The sequence below is a fragment of the Ictalurus punctatus genome, chromosome 25 (genome assembly GCF_001660625.3).
Source record: "Ictalurus punctatus breed USDA103 chromosome 25, Coco_2.0, whole genome shotgun sequence".
In the NCBI taxonomy this organism is placed as follows: Eukaryota; Metazoa; Chordata; class Actinopteri; order Siluriformes; family Ictaluridae; genus Ictalurus; species Ictalurus punctatus.
The window spans coordinates 3,139,058-3,159,675 of record NC_030440.2 but is presented as its reverse complement, the minus strand read 5'-3'; the positions used below and the strand labels follow the sequence as shown (position 1 = coordinate 3,159,675).

The window sequence follows — 20,618 nt, the reverse complement described above, 5'->3', positions numbered from 1 at the left end:
ACCCCCTGGTTGGTTTTATCAGTTGACTTAAAGGAATTTGACTGAGTATTGAAAGTTGCCTCATATTAAATATTCTTTACCCAATGCATTTTTCATACATTTTTTGCAATGGTGGATCAGTGGTTAAGGGAATAATTGAGGAACAGAATGGTTGTCAGTGTAAATTGTTGACATTGCCGGAGAGCCACTGTAGGGCTTATTTACATGTATTCATTTGGCAGGCACTTTTATCCAAAGTGTGATAGAATCCAATACAAGTATAGGGCTGAGCAGTTGGGGGTTAAAGGCCTTGCTCAAGGGCTCAACTGTGGCTCTCTGGCAAGTCCAGGATTTGAGCTGACAACCCGGATTGAATTCTGCGTCCCTTGGATAAAAGTGTCTGCCAAATGAATAAATGGAAATGAGACGTGCAATGGCTTCCTGTCTGTATCTTCTAAATGAGCAAATATAAATATTTGGATTTAAGAAATGCATAATGGATACATTTGAATACAGTAGGCAGACATAAATAAGTAATAATTGATTCCAAAATAATTGTACCATTTGGATTGCTCTCAATTTTTGAATAATAAATAATTGCATTTATATATATATATATATATCCAATGTGTAATCACTGATTTTTAAGTCAGAACAATGTTCTTGTAATATCCTCCTCACATTCCAGCACCTGGAATAAATGACTTCCTCAGATGAGAAATTCAGGTCTTTTTGTAACCTCAGAGTCAGTAAATGGGTGAAATGTGGACCACCAACAACTAATAAGGATAAGGAGACATCATCATTTGCCTAGCAAAAATGCAGCCTGTGTTCTTCCTCTTGCACTCATCAAACAGTTGTTCTAGCCTAGATACTATGTTCTCGTGTGTTTTGGGATTAAGGTTTTTTTTTTTTTTTTTTTAAAGTAGACTGCAAATTCAAGCTCATTTCTAGACTTTAAATGAAAAAGAATGAACAATTTATTAACAACAATCACCCACTTTCATAAACTGAAACCATCATGTGTGTCATTGCATTGGCAGTCATCACATCCTTCACCTCTCATCTTGTGAGATTTGTGCTCACACACATGCACACGCACATGCACACGCACACGCACACACACAGGCAAGGACTACCCAGCCTCAATGCCCGGGCTCAGAGAGACACCAACACCTCTACTGGAACTCTACTGGCTTTTCTCTCACTGAGGTGGACAAACTCTCAGCACAATGGTGGGATCGAAACTGTGGCTCTTTCTGCTGTATCAGGTTGCGTTTAATCTCAGACGGACGATGGGTTTTCATTTTTTACACTTTTGAATTTATATGACTTCATATCCATGTGAGCAATTTCTCAAAGAACACAAAGCTATGTGACACAGAGCAGATTTGAGTTTACTGCACATTCTCATGCGCTGGTGGCTCAGGACATCACAACAGAACGACAGTGAGGTGAAAGTCCATAACTGCTTTCACTGTTCAGAGGATAATCTGTTTCCTGCAACATTCTCTGTGGGGCCTAAAAGAGACCACTAGCAACAGTCGTTTGTGATAAGTGGCAGGTTTGTCAATTTATTAATACTGTATAGGGACACCTGTAACATTGTAAAGAGAATAGCTCACGCTGTCAATCAGCGATGAAATGTTTTCACCGGACTGACTTCATTTATAAATGCTAAAAGTATACAATTCTCAAGGTTGACACCGTATTAGCTGGGTAATTTAACGAACTACTTGTAAAATTAGATTTAGATTACTTAATTAAGGAATAAGGCAGCAGGTTGTGTTATATAAAATAATTAATGACATGGTGGTGTGGACCATTGATTATTTTCTCATAACAGCACCTGTTGGTTAACAACAAAGTTTTATTAAAGATTATTTTATTTAAGGACAGCACTGACTGATAGCAAGGTCAAACTGTTTGTTGGGCAGCTTTTAATTATGAATACTTTTAATTAGCTGAAGAGGGACAGCAATTATATACTTAATGTGTTTAAACTTCTTTTGCCATGTAGGTTGTGGTGTAGCTACTAGCTAGTTTTAGCTTTCCTTATTAAACAAAAATTTATTAACCAAATTTGTCCCCCTTCATATGTCTTTGTTTCTCATTAAACTCACTCTGGTTGCCATTATTAATGTTAGAAATATAAAAATGTTGTAAATGATATACTTTTTTGTAAAGTAACACCTTCTCCAGCCTAGCTAGATAGCATATTCTAGATGTAATAGTCTATTTAGTACTAGATAAGTTAAGCATAATACATCAACTTTTGACAGCAACAGCTATTTTCAAAAATTCATATTCAACTATATACAGCTCAAAAAAAAAAAAAAAATTCCCACAGTTTGAAATCAATGTTATTCATACTGTGTAACTTTGTTTAACTGTAACCATGACAACAAGCAGACTAGGTCTATTGCTACATTCAAATGGAGTCATGCATTCACAGTGTTTACAAATCTGTGGTATTCGCGTCTTTAGGAGTCAAACTCTTCTGATTACACCAAGATACTCCTTACAGGTGGGAATTTCAGACGTTTTAGAGTATGAATCTTGCCTCCAAAAAAAAAAAGAATGGAAAATTTTAAACTCTATTTGGACTTTAATAATAAACCAGGATTAAATCATATATTTCCTGTGCGACCTCAGCTCGAGTAGAATTTTTTTAAACTTTAAGTACTTTAAAATCCTATAAAAATGTATACAATATAACATAATGGTCCCACAGAGCTCCCTTCAAGTTACACTCGTACAAATATGTACATAATAAGAATAAGAATAAGAATAAGAATAAGAAGTATTATTATTATTATTATTATTATTATTATTATTATTATTATTATTATTATTATAGTTAATAAATATATAAATACATTCACAAATATCTATTTGTTTAAACATTAAAGAATTATCTTAAAACATTCAAATTAAAGTGAAATATTCCCTCAGATTTCGTTATTTAAAGGCATATTGGTGAATTTTTTGATACAATCTTATTTTGACGTTAAAATGTAAGTTGTTAATCATATTGTAAAAATATGCTGTCATGATTTATGTTAATTAATAATTAATGGCACAGTGGAGAATGTTAGTGCTGACTGTGGTATGCAGCAGTAACTGTCTTGGGTTCTTGCCCTGTAGCCACTGGCAATGAGACCTGCAGCACTCACAGCTCTCTCTCTCTCTCTCTCTCTCTCTCTCTCTCTCTCTCTCTCTCTCTCTCTCTCCCTCTCTCTCTCCCTCTCTCTGGTTCTCTGTCTTTATGAGATTTATCGGTCTCTCTTACCATCTCTAAAGGTTTAGCTGTTCCTAAACCTTTGGGGGCCCCCTGGTGGCTCAGGGGCCCTACATGACTATTTATACCACTTTTAGCTTCAAACAGCCCTGCCTCTCTCTCAATTTCTCTCTGTCTCTATACCTCTGTTCTTGTCTTTCTCTATCTATCCATCTATCTATTTCTGTATATTTCTCATGCTATCTGTCTGTCTCGTCTTTGTCTCAATCTCTCTCCGTCACACTGAACTTTTTCTTTTCTCAGATCTTGGTTTCCATCGATGCAGAGCTTATTGAAATGATTAACCAGTCAGTTGGATTTAATTATCACACTTTTCTGCATTTTGATTTCTTATCATCATATTTTTTTGGTTGTTTAATTTGAAATATCATGCTTCATGAGCCAATTTAATGTTTAAGTGATCTTGTTCAGAGCTGCAGTGCCATTTTACACCTAAACAGAGAATAAATACTGTAGCTCTCAGTATGGGTACGTACATATCAGCCTTGGTACTAACCTTGGTACTTTTTCATAGATAACTTGTAGACACGTGCTAGCAGTCAAGTAGAACTGTTTTCAATTCATACACAATTTCATATGACATTATTAAAATTTTGTGTTTAAAGGTATGCTTTAACATTCTAAAATAACAGCACTTTAGTCTTGTTTTTAATAAAAATGACTTTTTTAGTTAAATAGACTTAAAGATACAGTACGTGTGACAATCCATGTGTTGAACAGAATGACAATGCATAACTAATTATCAGCACATGCCTAAACGCTTGTGTATTCCAGCATGTCACACTCCTTTGTGCTTTTATGGTAAACACATACATTCACTTATTTACTTTACTTTTCTAATATATCAGTATTAGTTAATATTTGTAGTTAAAATGAAATGGCACTGCTAAATTTTGTCAATAGGTAGATATTGTATGTACAGTCAACTCCACTGGCAACCCTCAATGAAATGGACGAAAATGAATAAGAAATGCAAAATATATGCAATGGGTGATATTTTGAGGCTTATACATTATAGACCCAGCTACTGTGTTTCCTCTGAAACACATAAAGTCATCCTGCTCATCTTTTTGAACTGCAGCCCATGTTGGGTCACAGGGCAGCTGAACAGATTCAGAGGAAAGCACTAACTGTCCCCTTCGTCACATATGAGCACAAAGATTGGCTAGTGTCTCTGTAATTGAAACAGGAGACAGCAATGTTATCCTTTTCATGGACAATTTTGCTCTCTTGAACTGCCAGTCATGGATGGCTATGACATGGTCAGGATTTGAACTTTTCTGTTGATCTACTCAGGAGCCTTACACTTTTGCCAGTATTTACCAGACTTCCTGTTGGTGTGCTCAACCAAAAGGTTTGACAGCAAATGACTCCTGTTATGCTTGGTACAGTCCGGGTCTTTAGGTGCTATATTTTGCGGGTTTTCCTAGGAGATTCTCTAGTGCAGCCCTTTTAAACAGTGTATTGTTATGGAGCTGGTGTCTAATAGTTCATGTAATTCTCAAGAATTAATCTGAAATTCTCAAATTGTGATCTTTGCATTCTTCTTTTCCTCCCTCACCATCTTCCTCACTGTGTGGAGGTGTTATATCCATTTTACACAGTGATTTTTGCCCATTGTCTTGATGGCTGCCAATAATTCTGGAGTTGACTATAGATATACCATGCTTTCAAATATTATTTGAGTACAAAATATGCTGAGCATCTGAGAATGAACTGAAATAAAATACATTTATAAGATTAGCCAGCATGTCCATCGGGAAAAAAAGAAAAAAAGAAGCAAGTATCAGACACCAAAGATAATCTTATCAACTATATGTAGGGTAATCAGAATATTGTTGACATTTAATTTTTCATTGAATGATTAATTTGAATAATAAAATAATTCTTTTGTGATTAAATAATTGGTCACTTTGAGCTAAAATAAGTACAACTGCGCAGTGTCTACGCATATAATGGATTTACAATTAAAGTCACATTTCCATTTACCTTTTTCTTGAGTTTGCTTGAATTTTTATTTAATCTCATTTAGCAATAAGCCTTTTTTTGTTTGTTTTTCGACATTATTCTAATGAACTTTCTAAATACTCGTAAACAACAACAACAAAAAAAATCTGCAGACTAAATGCTTCTGTGTATAATATGATTGTTTTTCATTTTGAAGCTAGGTAGGAATTCTGTGTCTATTCATGTGCATATCTGACCCCAGTGATCCCGGCATATCAGTAAAAGCAATATTAGCATTTGATTATGACACACATTATGAAATGTGTTTGCTGCAATCATCTGGTGTCAGATTGTGAAAGTGCCATTCAGTTCAATATGGAAATGTCCAAATGAATTTCATTAATTATCAGAATAAAGGAGGTAAGATGGAGTGTGTTTCTTTTGTCAGGACTTACGGACTAAGTACCATACGCGCACCCCATCTAATAACTGCACTGTTGCTTTCAGGGATCCAGTTTCGCCTGCCTACTGCCTGTAATGTTGAGCGAACGCAGGAACCAACGCCAGGTAAAAACTCTGTTTGTCCGTTGTTCTGTTTGTGTCACAATGAGTAATCTCAAAATTGAGCACAATTGAGATTTAAGTAGAGCCCCACTTTCTTTTGAGTCCTCTTTTTTTTAAAGTTCCTCAACTGAAAGCAATTACTCAAGCGGCATCTGCGGTTTCAAGACTGCATCCATAATTAAGATGGCTCTGTTCTTCATCGAGAAGGACTGTTCAGTATGCAAGTTGAGTCCTTTGAACCTAGCAATGATATTTTTACTCAGCCAGCTTGCTTTCTCATATGTGTTAACAATTCCAGAGAGCAACTGCACTTCATTGCTATGTCTAGTGTTGCTGGTTTAGTGCTGTCTGTTGGATTTCTGTACCCATTGTGTTGATATATAAGCATTATCTTAGGACTAGGAGGAACTATTCTCTGTGTTAATGCAACATCACATCTGCACATCTGGCAAAGCTTCGTATGCTTTGTGAACCATTGTGTCAGTTCCTGGTGATGCTGCTCAGGGCTTAATCAGCCTTTAGCACTAGTGAGATCATCGATGTCTGAACCAGAGGTATTAATCATAACCTTAGTGCTTCTGCAGCTGCCATTGAACTGCCACTAACAGCTCTTGATATTAGAGCAAGAGCTGTTAGTGAAACCCTCTGCCAGCTGCTCTACTCCGCATTCCAACACAGTAAAGGAATTGCACCTCCTCTTCCATAGAACTCAGCAGCCAAGTTTAAGTTTATGTTCCTGCTCCTGTTACTGGCAACATGGTAAAGGAGCTCAATTTTTTCTTCCTGTTGTGCTCTGTACAGGACGGCGATTGCACCTAGGGGTTTTATGATTTTATGTGATGACTTAGCTATTCATACTCGGATAGAAAACTAGCAAACAGAAATATGCTATTAATTCCAGGAAAACAGTGGCCTGTAAAGAAAGCAGGTATAACTCTGCATACTTAAAATGTAAAAGATCATACCAATCGGCAAGAAAATTCTTCAACTACATTGTCCTTGCTGATGAATGTGTCCGTGTTTAAAAATCCTTTCCACACTGCATACACATCTCCTTTTGCCACAAGTGGGACATATGGTGGTGTGAAAAAAATATTTTCCCTGATGTCTTCTTTTTTTGTGTATATTTCATGTTAGATAGTTTTAGATCTTAAAATGAAATACACCATAAAACAAAGGCAGCCTGAGTAAACATACAATACAGTTTTTTTTTATTATTATTGAAGCAAAAACATTATCCAACACCTATCACCAATGTGAAAAACTAATTGCCCCCTTAAACTTAAAATCTGATTGTGCCAGCAATATAGTAACTGCAACTAAATGCTTCAGATAAACCAGAGATCAATCTTTCACTTAATTCTAGGACTAGGACTTACTCCTGTGCTTTGAATCATTGTCTTGCTGCATAATCCAGTTGTGCTTGAGTTTCAACTGACAGACTAAAGACCAGACATTCTCATTTAGGATTTTCAGGTAGAGAGCAGAATTCATGTTTCCCTCAATTACTGTAAGTTGCGCAGGCCCTGAAGCAGTGAAGCATCCCCACACCATCGCACGACCTCCACCATGCTTGACCGTAGGTATGATGATCTTTTTGTGGAATTCTATGTTTGGTTTACGCCAGATGTAACGTGACCCCGTCTTCCAAACAGTTCCACTTTTGACTCATGAATCCACAGAACATTCTCTCAAAAGCTTTGAGTATCCTCTTTCTGATAGTGGACTCATGACCTTAATTGATGCAAGAGAGGCCTGTAGTTCCTTTGATGTTGTCCTTGGCTCTTTTGTGACTTGCTGGATGAGTTGTTGCTGTGTTCTTGGAGGAATTTTGGAAGGTCATCCCCTTCTGGGAAGGTTCACTACTGTGCTGAGTTTTTCCATTTGGAGATAATGGCTCTCGTTATAGTTCTCTGGAGTCCCAGAGCCTTTGAAATAGCTTTGTAACCCTTCCCAGACTGATGTATTTCAATCACCTTCTTCCTCATCATTTCTGGAATTCCTTTCAATTTTGGCATAGTGTGCTACTGGGTAAGACCTTTTAACCATCTTCATGCTGTTGAGTTCTATGTAAGTGTTGATGTGATTGAACAGGGTTTGCAGTAATCAGGCCTGGTTGTGTCTAGTCCAGCTGAACCCCATTATGAATGCAGTTTCATAGATTTGGGGAATTAGTAACTATGGGAGCAAATACATTTTCACACAGGCCCAGTTGGTACTAGATAACTTTTTTGCTCAATAAATAATATTATCATTTAAAATCTGTATTGTGTATTTACTCAGGTTGCCTTTGTTTTATCTTAGATTTAGTTTTAATTTCTGAAACAATTTAGTATGAGATGTACACAAAAACAGAAGAAATCACACCACTGTATGTGTTCCAAGTCATAAAGGGAGGTAAATAAGCGTGTGTTACAACAGTAATGAAACATAGGGAACAAATACAAAGTATACATTAACCATATTATCCTGGTCTTGGTGGATTTTATTAATGATATGGGACACCATGGACAACAGAAAACATTTTTTCAGCAATTGTTAAGGACGTCTCCCAAAGGCTACATACAGTCACATGCAGTTTTTGTTTAATTAGAATTCATTAAAAACATGTAATGTCACTTACAGTTGTGATCATAGATACTGTCAGGGCAGAATTTGAGTTCGATACCACTGCTCTGGAAAAATTACACTGAATTTGTATTTAATTGAAACTACTTTAGTTCTGATTATTATAACTACCAAAGTAAAGACTGTGCTAATTTACGTTTAGAAACTTTTGCTTTGCAGAAACATACCGTTGTGCTTCAGATAAGTATATTGTCAAGTATAAGTATATAAGCCATCCTAAGTAGGTGAATGAGTTATCAATGGACAAGCTGCATCTCAGTTCTGAATCTATTTTAATCTGTGCAGTGAATCATATTCTCTCTCTCTCTCTCTCTCTCTCTCTCTCTCTCTCTCTCTCTCTCTCCTTCATTGTGATTCATGTTTTAGATTTGTACTGCTGACTAGTTTGCACTTCCTTCTCCACAGACTGATTCATATATAGCTCCATGCCTGCCTACCTAACACTTTCATATGTTAGCGACTCCTACCAAAGCCTCCTTATCTGGTTGAAACTTTTCCTTGTGATTCACTGCTGAAGACAGATGTATGCTGCTTCTCAGGTTTGCTGGCTCCTTACACATTCATCAACTGCCAGGACTTCATGGCACAGGGCACAGGGACCATTTAGTTGGATTCTCATGATACTGGAAGAGTATCGTTCCAAGCGCTAAAATGTAGCAATACTTTACTGTGTTCAGATTAATGTTAATATTTTTCTACAAAGAAGAAACATGTTGCTGCTAGGGAAGTAGAAGAACGGATGTACCCCAAGACTAGGGCCTCCTGCTCATACTCCTCCATAGCATGTGTTTCAGTGACCGTTAGCAACAAAGTTTGTGTGGGGTAATTTGGAGGCTGTTTATTTTTTAGACTTCAGACAATCGTTGATAGTTAGCAGAAATTTGAATCAGGACTTGTTGCAGGATTTTTTTTACTTGGCTTGTTCAGCGGGAGAAGGAGATGTGTAAGAGATTTGATGGTTTCACTGTGCAAGATTCCTGTAGGCATGGTTACCATTTCGTTCCCTTTCCTACGGGGATCCAATTCAGAGCATGAATATTCGGTGAACTGTTCAGACGAACCGCGGGAATGTATAATTACTTGGCTACTTTCTCATCCATGAAGTTTCCAGCTGTCCCAGTGTCAATGAGTGTGGGAAAATAGTCATAACTTGACATGAACACCAGAATAATCTGAGAGGAAATGTGAATTTTTGATAATCACAAACAGTTTTGTGACCTGTACACTCACCTGAGCCGATGATTGTCTTTGGGAGTGTACATAGCATGTTGCATGGCAGTTACCCTTTTCTCTATAATATAGACAAAGTCCTTCTTTGTAACAATGAGTTTTCTCTTTTTCTGATAACTTGCCATGACCCATCCCCATAGCTACAATTTCATGTATCCATCCTGGTGCTAGTGCATTGTGTTAAAGGGTTTTGCTCAGGTTGAGGGCTTCTGGCCCTTATAATGTCCTGATATCCAGCGAATGAACTGATTCCTAGACAACTGGTCATTTTTTTAATCTAATTCAGATTGGAGATTTTTCTTTAGGTCACAATGAACAGCAGTTTCAAGTGTAGGTTCATTCCATCCACTTTCTGTTGTGACACTATGGAAGGCATGCATTTAGTTTGATGCAAGATGAACAAATACTTTCTGGGATTCCCTTTCAACCTATTGATAGGTTGCTCATAATAGTTACTGTAAGTGGCAGTAGAAGAGATGGTGAGGGTGATTTGATCACTGTTAGACAAGTAATGTCTGGGAGAGCTGGCAAATAGTAGCATCAAGGAGCCTTTATATTTGCCCGGTGATTGGTCATATTTCTCAGGAAGACCCATGCAGAATACACATTTGTGGTTTGTGTTGGAAGGCTCATGACTGCTTCCAGCATGGCTTTTCTGTGGCAGATTGGAAAGTTTCTCTTTTGCCCCTGAGATTTGATGAAGCGCCTAGACATATCCTCTGAGTAATTAGCCCTGAGAAGCTACATCTAAGATCAGATCCGAAGATCAGGGGATGTATGCTTTAACACTTCACACACACACACACAGATAGAGAGAGAGAGAGAGAGAGAGAGAGAGAGAGAGAGAGAGAGAGAGAGAGATACAAAACAAAATAAAATTTTAGATTAAGCTAGAAATCAGGTAGTAGTCAGAACCCAGGAAACCACAGTGAAAATAAGGCAGAGGATAATCCAAAGAACAAACCCAAACAAGAAAAAGGCTAAAGGGTCAAACAAGAAAATATAACTTGCACATCCATGATATTTCACCAGACTTTTCAGTGAATAAATATCGTTTGCCTATTTATGTACTAGAATTCTGCCGATTGTGACCATTCCTGTCAAGGAGGGACAGTGTCCTGATTTGGTAGTACACTATTAGTAAGTTAAGCATTTAAGATTACATTACTTATTAGATACATTGATCTAATACTCCAGTACAAAGCCTGAGAAGCAATACCGAACTTTAACTTGCACTCTTCATTTGGCCAAATCACTTCTGATCATTCATTCATGTGTGCAATAACACATTAGTTTGGGTTTGTGTAGTCATCATTTTTATATGTATTTTAAATCAGGTATGTTGAACAAGTTGCTAAATGTTGATTTCCTCTATCAAAATCTCCTGTATATACTGTGCATTTAACACTTCTGATTGTAGTTTTGTATCCTGAAATTCTTTTCTCATCATGACACAGTGTGATAATAGTATGACCCATGTTTTCATGTGTTACTCCATGTTTCCACTCCCTCTTATAATATCCAGAACCAGCAGTGACGTTCACTCCGAGCTATAAGAAAACACCTCCTCCGGTTCCTCCACGCAGCATAATAAAGCCGGTGATCTCGGTCACAGCTCAGAGCAGCACAGAGTCCATGCAGGATGCATATCACGAAGGCCGTTTACCCCGCTTGCCCCGCAGCAGGGATGTCTGGGGGAAATATGTCTCCACAGAGAGCTTGGACAGCGCCAAGGCGCTCACACTGGCCACAGAGGGAAGACGGTTGGTATCCACAGGCAGCTATACATCAGTGCAGACCTGTGATAAGGCTGTGCTCGTGTCGAAAGCAGAGGAATACCTTAAAACGCCGCGTTCATCTATAGGAATACAGGTATACAAATTACACCTTGACTCATTTATAATTGTCATCATCCACCCATGTATCTAAATATATACAATACAGTGTGATTAAATATCCAATCTCCAGGAACACAGTGTCCTGTGGACAATACATAACACATAGGATAATGCGAAACCACAAAATACACAAAGCTACATACAATGTAGTACACTAGGAGGTTCTGATATTTCACAGTATGACACTATGTCACAGTAATTAGGCTCTTAGATTAGCAGGGAAGATAGAGCTTAAGTCTTCATATAGGATTAATATTTAATCATTAATAGCAGTCAATTTAGCTTTAGTAAATTATGTAACAATATAAAAATGTGCCATTGTCTTCAGCATTTGCAAAGTGAAGATTTCTAGCTAACTTAAAGGTAAATTTAAAAACTCATAAGGATCTTATAGTTTAGTCTAAATAAGCAAGTGTAATGGCAGTATAAGATATATACTGTAGCTTTGAACTGAAAAATGAATTATAGATACACTTTTGAATGGTTAATCATATCTCTCTTTACCAGGCAATTAAACACACAATACCTCCGTTTATTTATTTTTTTACAATTTGTGTGATCAATGGTGTGTTTTTTTCACTCGTTCTCTCAGGCACGCTGACTCTCAGGATACATTGTTTGGCCACACATCTATCATCTATCATCCACACATTCCTACTGGGGATGTCATGATATCAAATATCTAGTAGTTGGTACTGATACCACCAAAAGTACACGATACTCGATACCAAAGTCGATACCACGGTGTATCTAATACTGACAAAAAGGGGGGGTATTTTAGTTATTAAACACTGTCTGTCAAAAAAGTGCTAATAACAAGTGCTAAGGTGCACTCCTAAACGCACACACACACACCCCTTATACTCTGAATGCAAGCATTAGTTTAAATTCACTGATATTTTGGGAGGCCACCATATCATTTTTTTTTTTAAATAAAAGATTTATTAAAAGCATGAACATTTTAATAATTATTAGTGACATTAGGCTACATTTGGCTGACAGGACACGGGCTGAATGGCGATGCATGGTGGAACATTAGAAGGTAGTTTATAACATTGCAATGTGTTAGTGTCGTTAACAAATAACTGTCTATTGCTAACATTACATGGAGCATAACGTTAGCTGGTTTCACGGCCACAATGCCCGCTGCCTCAAACAACCGATGCTACCTTTCCTCTCACCGAGCCTTCCTCTCTTTTCCTCTCAATGAGTTAGGGCGGAGCTAAAATTGTCGCCGTCTTCTGTAGTTTTTCTCGTGTGCTTGTAGGTGTTCTTCTTCTTCTTTGCCACTTGTGGACCGACTAAAACACTTGCGCGTATTTGCTGCCCCCATCAGTTCCGGAAGAATTGCAACCTATGTAACTTCATTACCAACGATACTAACGCTACTGCAGAAAAACAAGTACCGTCACGTTTTAAGAATGTCGGTACCGACTTGGTCACAAAGTATCGGTTCTCATGACATCCCTAAATCCTACCCTACATTGACCAGCTCATCTTGGACTAATGGGAAAAGCTAAAACTGTTTGAATGTTTTATCCTTTTTTGAGGACTTTTTGTCTGAATATGCTGCATTTGTTTTGGAGGAGGCACAAACTTCTGCTCATTCAACATCCCAGAGCAGCCAATACCTAGGACAGTGCTGTCATTTCCTTCCCATGATTATGACCTGTTAATCAACAGGTGAGAGAGTAATGCCACAGAGTAATGCCATCCTTCCCAATCAGAGAGCAGGGCCTACTACCCTCTCTTGAACTTCAGTCCATGGGTGACATGGGCATTGAAGCAATTCAAACTTGCAGTGTTCTGACATCAAAACAAATGCTCTTCTGTTACATCACTGAGGAGCCCTTGAACATTTCACCACTTTATTGATTGTGTCTCTCCTCCTTTTCCTTTTTTTCTCTTGATCTTTTATGTAGGTGGAAGCAGTCACAGACTCAGAAGCAGAGAGTAAAGGACTGCCAAAGTATCAGTCAGTGGGCATCCAGGTGGAAGGCGAGAAACGGTGAGGCCAGTGTAATAACAACAACAACAACAACAACAAAATGCTTAATTAACATGCTTCCTTCATAATGTATGAAGCTGTGCCAATTACAAAACATTACTGTCAGTGCATACACACTTACTGCATCATGGCTATGGCTTTGTACATGCCGAATAATCACACATATGTGGAAGGCTTGATTGGTTATAAACACACTGGATGCCTTTGTCTGTTTTCCTTACCATGAATATGGTCCTTGAATTACACACGCAGAAATAACACAAGCACATGATATTACATGGCCTTACGGTGCATTTATGTCCTTTTGGCCTTCCATACACATACACACTAACACAGTAACAATGGGGTTATGCAGCAATCTTGATGATATCTTGCTACATGGGTGTTCTGATCATTCACAGCAGTTGTATACTTGCGCACACTATATTATAAATGAAATTAAATCTACTCAACTACATTTTTTTCTCTATTTTCATGTTAGACTAGTCTTTGCGGTGCATGCCTATTTCACATTTCCTAACAATGGGCCTCATTTATCTTTAGTCGTTTAGTAAAGTTGTTTGTAAATGTTTGCGTAAACCAAACTGAACTTAAAGTCTCTGCTGGATTTGCAAAAGTTTTTGAAATGCTGATATACATGTGTATGTTGATGAACGCCACTCACCCATAAATTACCAAGCGCATGCACGGCACAGCTCGTTTGCATTTAGTATTAAAATACTGAACAACTCAACTCAGCCAATTATGGTATGGTGACGTAGGTGTGTGATTTACACATTGCTAAACTGGTAGCTATTAGCTTCCTGAATTTGTTGGCTAACTAAAGAAGCAATCTTAAGACCCCAAATGTGTTATTGACTGACTTCATTTAAGGTAATGGGGAAAGAAATTCATTGTGCAGTTTTGGCTGAGTCGTTCCTAATGCTTTAAAGGGTGCTTTGTGTGTCTCCTCTCAGCCATGGACGTTTTAAGCGCTCAAACAGCGTGACAGCAGCAGTGCAGGCCGATATAGAGCATGAGCTGTTCCGATCAGTGGAGGATAAGGTAGTGCAGTTTGGCGGCTTTCAGAGGCACTCAGAACCAAGCTCTCCTGCGCAATACAGCGCCACACGCACCGTGCGCACACAGGGCATCTTCACCTACCGAGATGATTACCGAGCCCCGAGCGGGCCACCGAGCCCACGTGCCGCAGCCTGGGTTGAGGAAACAGAAGAAGCAGAAACAGGCCAGGTGTCTTCAGTGCGTGCTGATGGTAGCTGGTACATGCAACTTCTGCACAATGAGACCAAGCGCATGGAGGCCTGGTGTAAAGAGATGGAGCGTGAGGCTGAGGAGCACGAGCTGTCTGAAGAGAGTAAGTCATCACACACACACACACACACACACACACACACACACACACACACTCATAATATTTTACAGTGCTGTATAGACTTAAGATTTAAAATTCAGTGTTGTATTGTGGGAAGGATTTTACAAAAACATTAAAAGTGGCCACTGTGTCTTGTAACTGTGCCTCAGTTTTAGGAAAGATCCGGAGTGCTGTTGGAAGTGCACAACTCCTCATGTCACAGAAATTTCAGCAGTTTTACTGGCTTTGTGAGCAAAACCTGGTAAGAACAAGCTTAGTTCATCACTCAGTAATGACAAACAAGTATTTAATAATTGAACAATATACATCAAAAGACATTTGTTTTGTATGTTATTGTTTGTGGAATAATTTGATATTCAAATAAATGAATTGTCCATATCTCATAGCAGAGCTTTAGTCTTTAGCTTTCATTTGTTTGGTTGCTGTTACTTGCTAATTAGCGTTTGCACATTAGTTGGCTCTCCCTAGATGCATCCATCAGAGCTGAAAAGCCAGTAACGCAATATACTGTAAGCAGTGAGTTTTGAGTCTCAAGTCACTCCAAATCCTAGGCTTAATCCTAATGAAAATTAAATCATAGACCCAGCATATGACATCAAACACTAAATCATGATTTACCTCTTATCTTTCTGAATGTTCCCAGTTCATAATAATCCGTAATCATAAATCCTCCACTGCCCCTCTAACACAGGTTGCTAGTCCTTAGTCCTCCACTGTTAGTACACAGTCTCCTATCTCATTTTATTTTTTCTATGATCTGAAATCATGGTTGATTATTGACTTCAGCTATCTTCAATGAAATAAATCTCGACAAAACAGAAATGTCACTTTTTGCTCTTTAGAACTCAAGAATTGTTAGTTTACATAGATCACTGATAAAGCCTCTACAAACTTCTTTAAAAAATGGTGCAATTTTATAATAATTTAATAAACATAATAATTGGTATGAAAAACTCTTTTTTAAAAATTGGTATAAAAACTCTTTAAAAAAAACAAAAACAAAAAACAAAACCCTCATCTATCTGGTCACTTACTAAAATCACATTCTATCAGTGCTCCCACATTGCAGGACTTGGACCCTTGTTAGTTTGAAAGAGAGAAATCGTAGATTTCTGTAATTCACACTTCACTGGCATTTCTGGTCCAAACCAAACAGACTCAGAGATATTCAATTCTTAGCTGCTAGCACCCGTATAATATTACAATTCCTGTCACTCAAATTCACTATTTCCTATCACTTTAAAATGACCGGGATAACTGAAAACCTTTATAGCTGGTGATTTGGTGTTGTGTGTTCGTGTAGGACCCGAGTGCAATGCCCCGACCCACGGCTCAGGATCTGGCTGGATTCTGGGATCTGCTGCAGCTCTCCGTTGATGACGTCACAGCCAAGTTTGAGGAGTTGCAGAAGATCAAGAGAAATGAGTGGAGAACTGTGGAGGAACCAGAAGAGAAGGCCAGTGCTTTAGATCATTTATATAGTGACTTTCTCAACCCCATTAAAATTAGCCTCAGTTTCCATGCTGACTGTAACAGTGTTGTCCTCATTTCAGTGATGAATAAATAGCATGACTGCAGACTGTCCAAATACAAATGGACATCATTCCAAAGGGTATCCACAACTACAACATAATCTGTTGAACTATTGACAGAATGTGCCCTCGTTTAACTTTTAATATGAAGATCTTGAGTGAACAGACAACATAATTTTGACTTCTTTGTCATAGTGACAGGTGACACAATGGTGCAGTGGGTAGCGTTGTTGCCTTTGTACTTTGTTTCACTGGTCTGGTTTCTTCCTTTTGAAAATCAATAATGAATGCCATAGTAACCAACTGTCCTATATTTCCTGTGACATCCGTGTAATTTCAACTTGCCACAACTTGTTCTCATATATGTACTTCCCCATGTATTTCATATAAGAACACTTTAATGTTGGATAATTGTCAAGAATATGCATTATCCAAACTGATGCCCACAAGCTGTACATGTGCACACGCTACCGTATAAGCGTAATCACACGTCAAACAGATCAACCCGTTGTCATGTGAGTAATTGAAGGAAATTGCCTAAAAAACATTTGACCTTTTTGTTGTTAGCAGGCAGAATCCTGAGTCTCCCAGAACATATATAATCAGGGACTTATTTCACTTACATTTGGTGTTCTCTGTAAACATAAGCAGCTCACTGGCATCATAGTGTTAGTAGAAACCAAGAATAGCCTGCTGGTTGTGTTATATGTGTGTATGCACCTCTATGTAAATGAAAGGTACCAGATAACTAATTCTTATTGATCAGAAGGTGTTGATTATGAGCGAAATATATAACAGCATGCCCTCTCATGTTTTATTCCTTATATGCTATATAGTGTATGGCTTTGAATGACAATTCTGTCAAATACTTTTTTGTTAATACTAAATGAACAGTAGCCATCGTAGTCATTGTGCTACATAGAATAACCACTATAATGCTAATGGTTGCTTTACAGATACTATACTAGTTTCTCATTAGACCATGCTGCTCACATGATGTGAGCAATATTAGAGTTAGAAACGTTGTTGATAACTCAGATTTCTCAGTATTATATCAGCTGTAGCTACATAATTCTATACAGTAACTCCATAATTATAAAAGGCCACAAAATGTGGGAGAGAAATAAAAGCAAACCATTTAAGCATGATTCATTAGTAATTGTATAATGAGTGTATTCATTATGCTCTTTACATACAAGAATAAAAGAGTAGATTACAATCATTCCTGCAGCTTTAAGGACACGTTCTGGAATTCCCTTTAATTCTAGTATTTTTTTTATTTTTTTTTACTTATTATTACTTAATCTGTTTCTTGTTTTAGCTTTTCTTCAATTATTATTTGTTACACCAAGAAGAATAATGGCCTCACTGTTTATAATAAACATCCGTAATGGGCCTGTTCTGAGAGTAATAAAATCTCATAATTCTGTTCAACTACACTTAAGTAGACAGATTGCCGGATTTCAATGTCACAAGGGTTCCTTTTAAGATTAATTGAAAAAGGACATTGAGACCAAAATTACAGCATGGGGGTAATATTGTAAACCAAGATAGTTGCTATTGATCATGTTATGATTTTTTTTTTTTATTTAATTCTTTTTTTTGTGTGTGTGTACATTTATGGCATTTGGCAGATGCCCTTATCCAGAGCAACTTACAGTTATCGCATTTGTACAGCTGAGTAGTTGAGGGGTAAGGGCCTCACTCAAGGACCCAACAGTGGCAGCTTGGCAATGCTGGGATTAGAACTCATGACTCATGAACACCTGTTTTAATCTGTGTAAGGACATCTACGGTACAGCTGTGTGATATGAGGAAAAAACATGCATTATGTCTCACATATACAGTAAAGTACCATGAAATAATTTTCTTCGCCTACACAAAAGCCTTTTAACCACTGAGCCACCTAAATGCTATAATATTTTATAAAAACAATGACATGGAGGTTCGGGAAAAAAAACTGTTTATGGAAAATCTCAATTTATTACCCAAGAGAAGGTTACATGTTAAATAATAAAAGTCCATTCTACTCCCCGACCCACTGCAACTATCAATAAGATCAATTTCTTTCAGAAATGAGGTTGAGAAGACAATGAAATATTAATAGAAATAAAATTGAGCTTTTTGCCACTCTGCAGTTGAGATATTTGAAGCATTTATAGTAAGTTGTATGGTTTTGGGACGCATCCACACTGTTAATGCCAATTAAAGCTCCTGCCTCTTTTTCAACACCATGCAAACAAAGAATGCAAACGTGTTTTATTTAATAATTTCTCTTGTATTCTTCTTCCAGGAGAGAAAGTGGCCTCCTCCAACGGTGAAAAGGCCGCCTAAAGGGCGTGGCGCCGGATTGACACGTGACCGATCTCTGGATCTGCAGGACCGACAGAGGCAGGAGGCTCGACGCAGGCTAATGGCCGCCAAACGAGCTGCTTCGTTTCGCCAAAGCTCAGTCTCGGAGAGGGCGGATAGTATAGAGATTTATATACCAGAAGCCCAGACGCGACTATGAAATGCACGATTACTCATCCTGTCACCTGCACGTGCTGCTATTACACACCCTGTTTACACAGGTTCACTCCCAAGCACCCTTAATCACTCTTAAACACATTCCTGAGCTCTCTAAGTGCACGTGTAATCTTGAACATGTTTCTCCACTGATCCAAGAGGCTTCATCAATTTATAAGTGCTCTGTCTGGTTTTCTCTGAAACTCTGTTCTCTGCATAGTGCACTACTTTGGAAGTGTGCTATTTTGTAGTTATGTCTGTATGCACAGGGGAGAAAATCCAGTGCATTCCAACAATGCACTGCAATAAGTAGTGTCTAAATGAATATTAAGTATGGGCTGCCTTTACATACTTGTCTGATGGTGTTATTTCCCACATGCAAAGTCATTAAAAAGTCTTTGTGTTCAAGTGCGCTGCTATCGATAGCTAGCTAGTTAGCTATCCTGAAATGTTTTTTTAACATTTATTCCTATTATTTAGAAGTAATGAAAAAGTGGTTAGAGATGCTATTTATGGCCGGTTCACTGACTACTAAAGTATTTTGTTTTTGAAAGAAGAAAAAAAAGACCAGAAGTGTCATTTTCTCTAGCCTGATGAAATGTTAAAGATCAGTAACCAATCAGAAAATTACGTATAAAAATGGTTTCTGGAGATCCTACTTGTAACTTCCACTTAAGGGGAAGCTCATGCTTGTTTCATGATAAATTCTTATACTGCAGAAAAGGCAGAGATGCTATATATATATATATATATATATATATATATATATATATATATATATATATATATAATATTATTGAATACTAATATAATACCATACTTATACTCGAAAAATACTGTTGCATTATTAATGTTATATTCAAACAATATTGTAAAGGGTGTTGCACTGTTATTTTTGTAGGGCCATAGGTCACTTCAACTGCAACCACACTGCACTAGGGTTCACTGGGAAGTGGCCTGAGATCACATCCAACAAACGATTGGGATCAATTCAAAGGAAATAAACACTGCATATGTACATGTAAGTGTCCTTATCCTGTTTAGTGAGGTTGATCGTGGTAAGTGTCTCAATCAACAGGCTACATCTGAGTTTTTATTTTTTTATAAAACACAAAAACTAATGTAATTCAGTGAAATTGTACTATTTAACACTTTCGAAAGACATTGCCTTTAAGGCACTATTTGTCCGTTGTGATATTGCAACTGAATTCCCAGATACATTAAAGCTAAAGTGTAAAAAGTCTCGTAGGTGTAGAAACACAGAATGCGCATGAATCAGTGTAGAAGAATACTGTGTTTTCTATAAATAATATTGGAGTACTAGAACTGACAAAGCTCCTCAGTTGAGTGGAGAAATGTCTTCAAGATTATAATAAAACTTGAGTTGCTTTGAGTCATTACATTTCAGTGACTGAAAACCTTCAAAATCATTACAAAAATAACATTGCAAAAAAAAACAAAAAACAAAACAACAACAAAAAAAAAAAACACCTCAGAATGGCAGCCCCTCGTAGATTCAACTTTAAGATTAATCAAAGTTGGCCACGGACAGATAAGCATAAAAGCTCCGTTTGTGCTTTCGAAGACATACAGGGTGAGAAATCTTACTGACCTCATCTACAGTGTGTGTCTACAGCTAAAGCAACAGTTA

At 37.6% G+C, this 20,618-nt stretch overlaps 1 protein-coding gene across 1 annotated transcript; it reads left to right on the top strand.

Moving 5' to 3' along the window:
- The first annotated feature begins 1,566 nt into the window (after positions 1-1,566).
- Positions 1,567-19,691, top strand: LOC108257550 (disks large-associated protein 2). The gene is made up of 8 exons (XM_053675592.1): positions 1,567-2,506; positions 5,735-5,794; positions 11,175-11,521; positions 13,470-13,555; positions 14,512-14,909; positions 15,077-15,168; positions 16,231-16,383; positions 18,753-19,691. Exons 3-8 carry the CDS (start codon positions 11,285-11,287, stop codon positions 18,969-18,971), a joined length of 1,185 nt encoding a protein of 394 aa, XP_053531567.1. The 5' UTR covers positions 1,567-2,506; positions 5,735-5,794; positions 11,175-11,284; the 3' UTR covers positions 18,972-19,691.
- Positions 19,692-20,618: the final 927 nt, after the last annotated feature.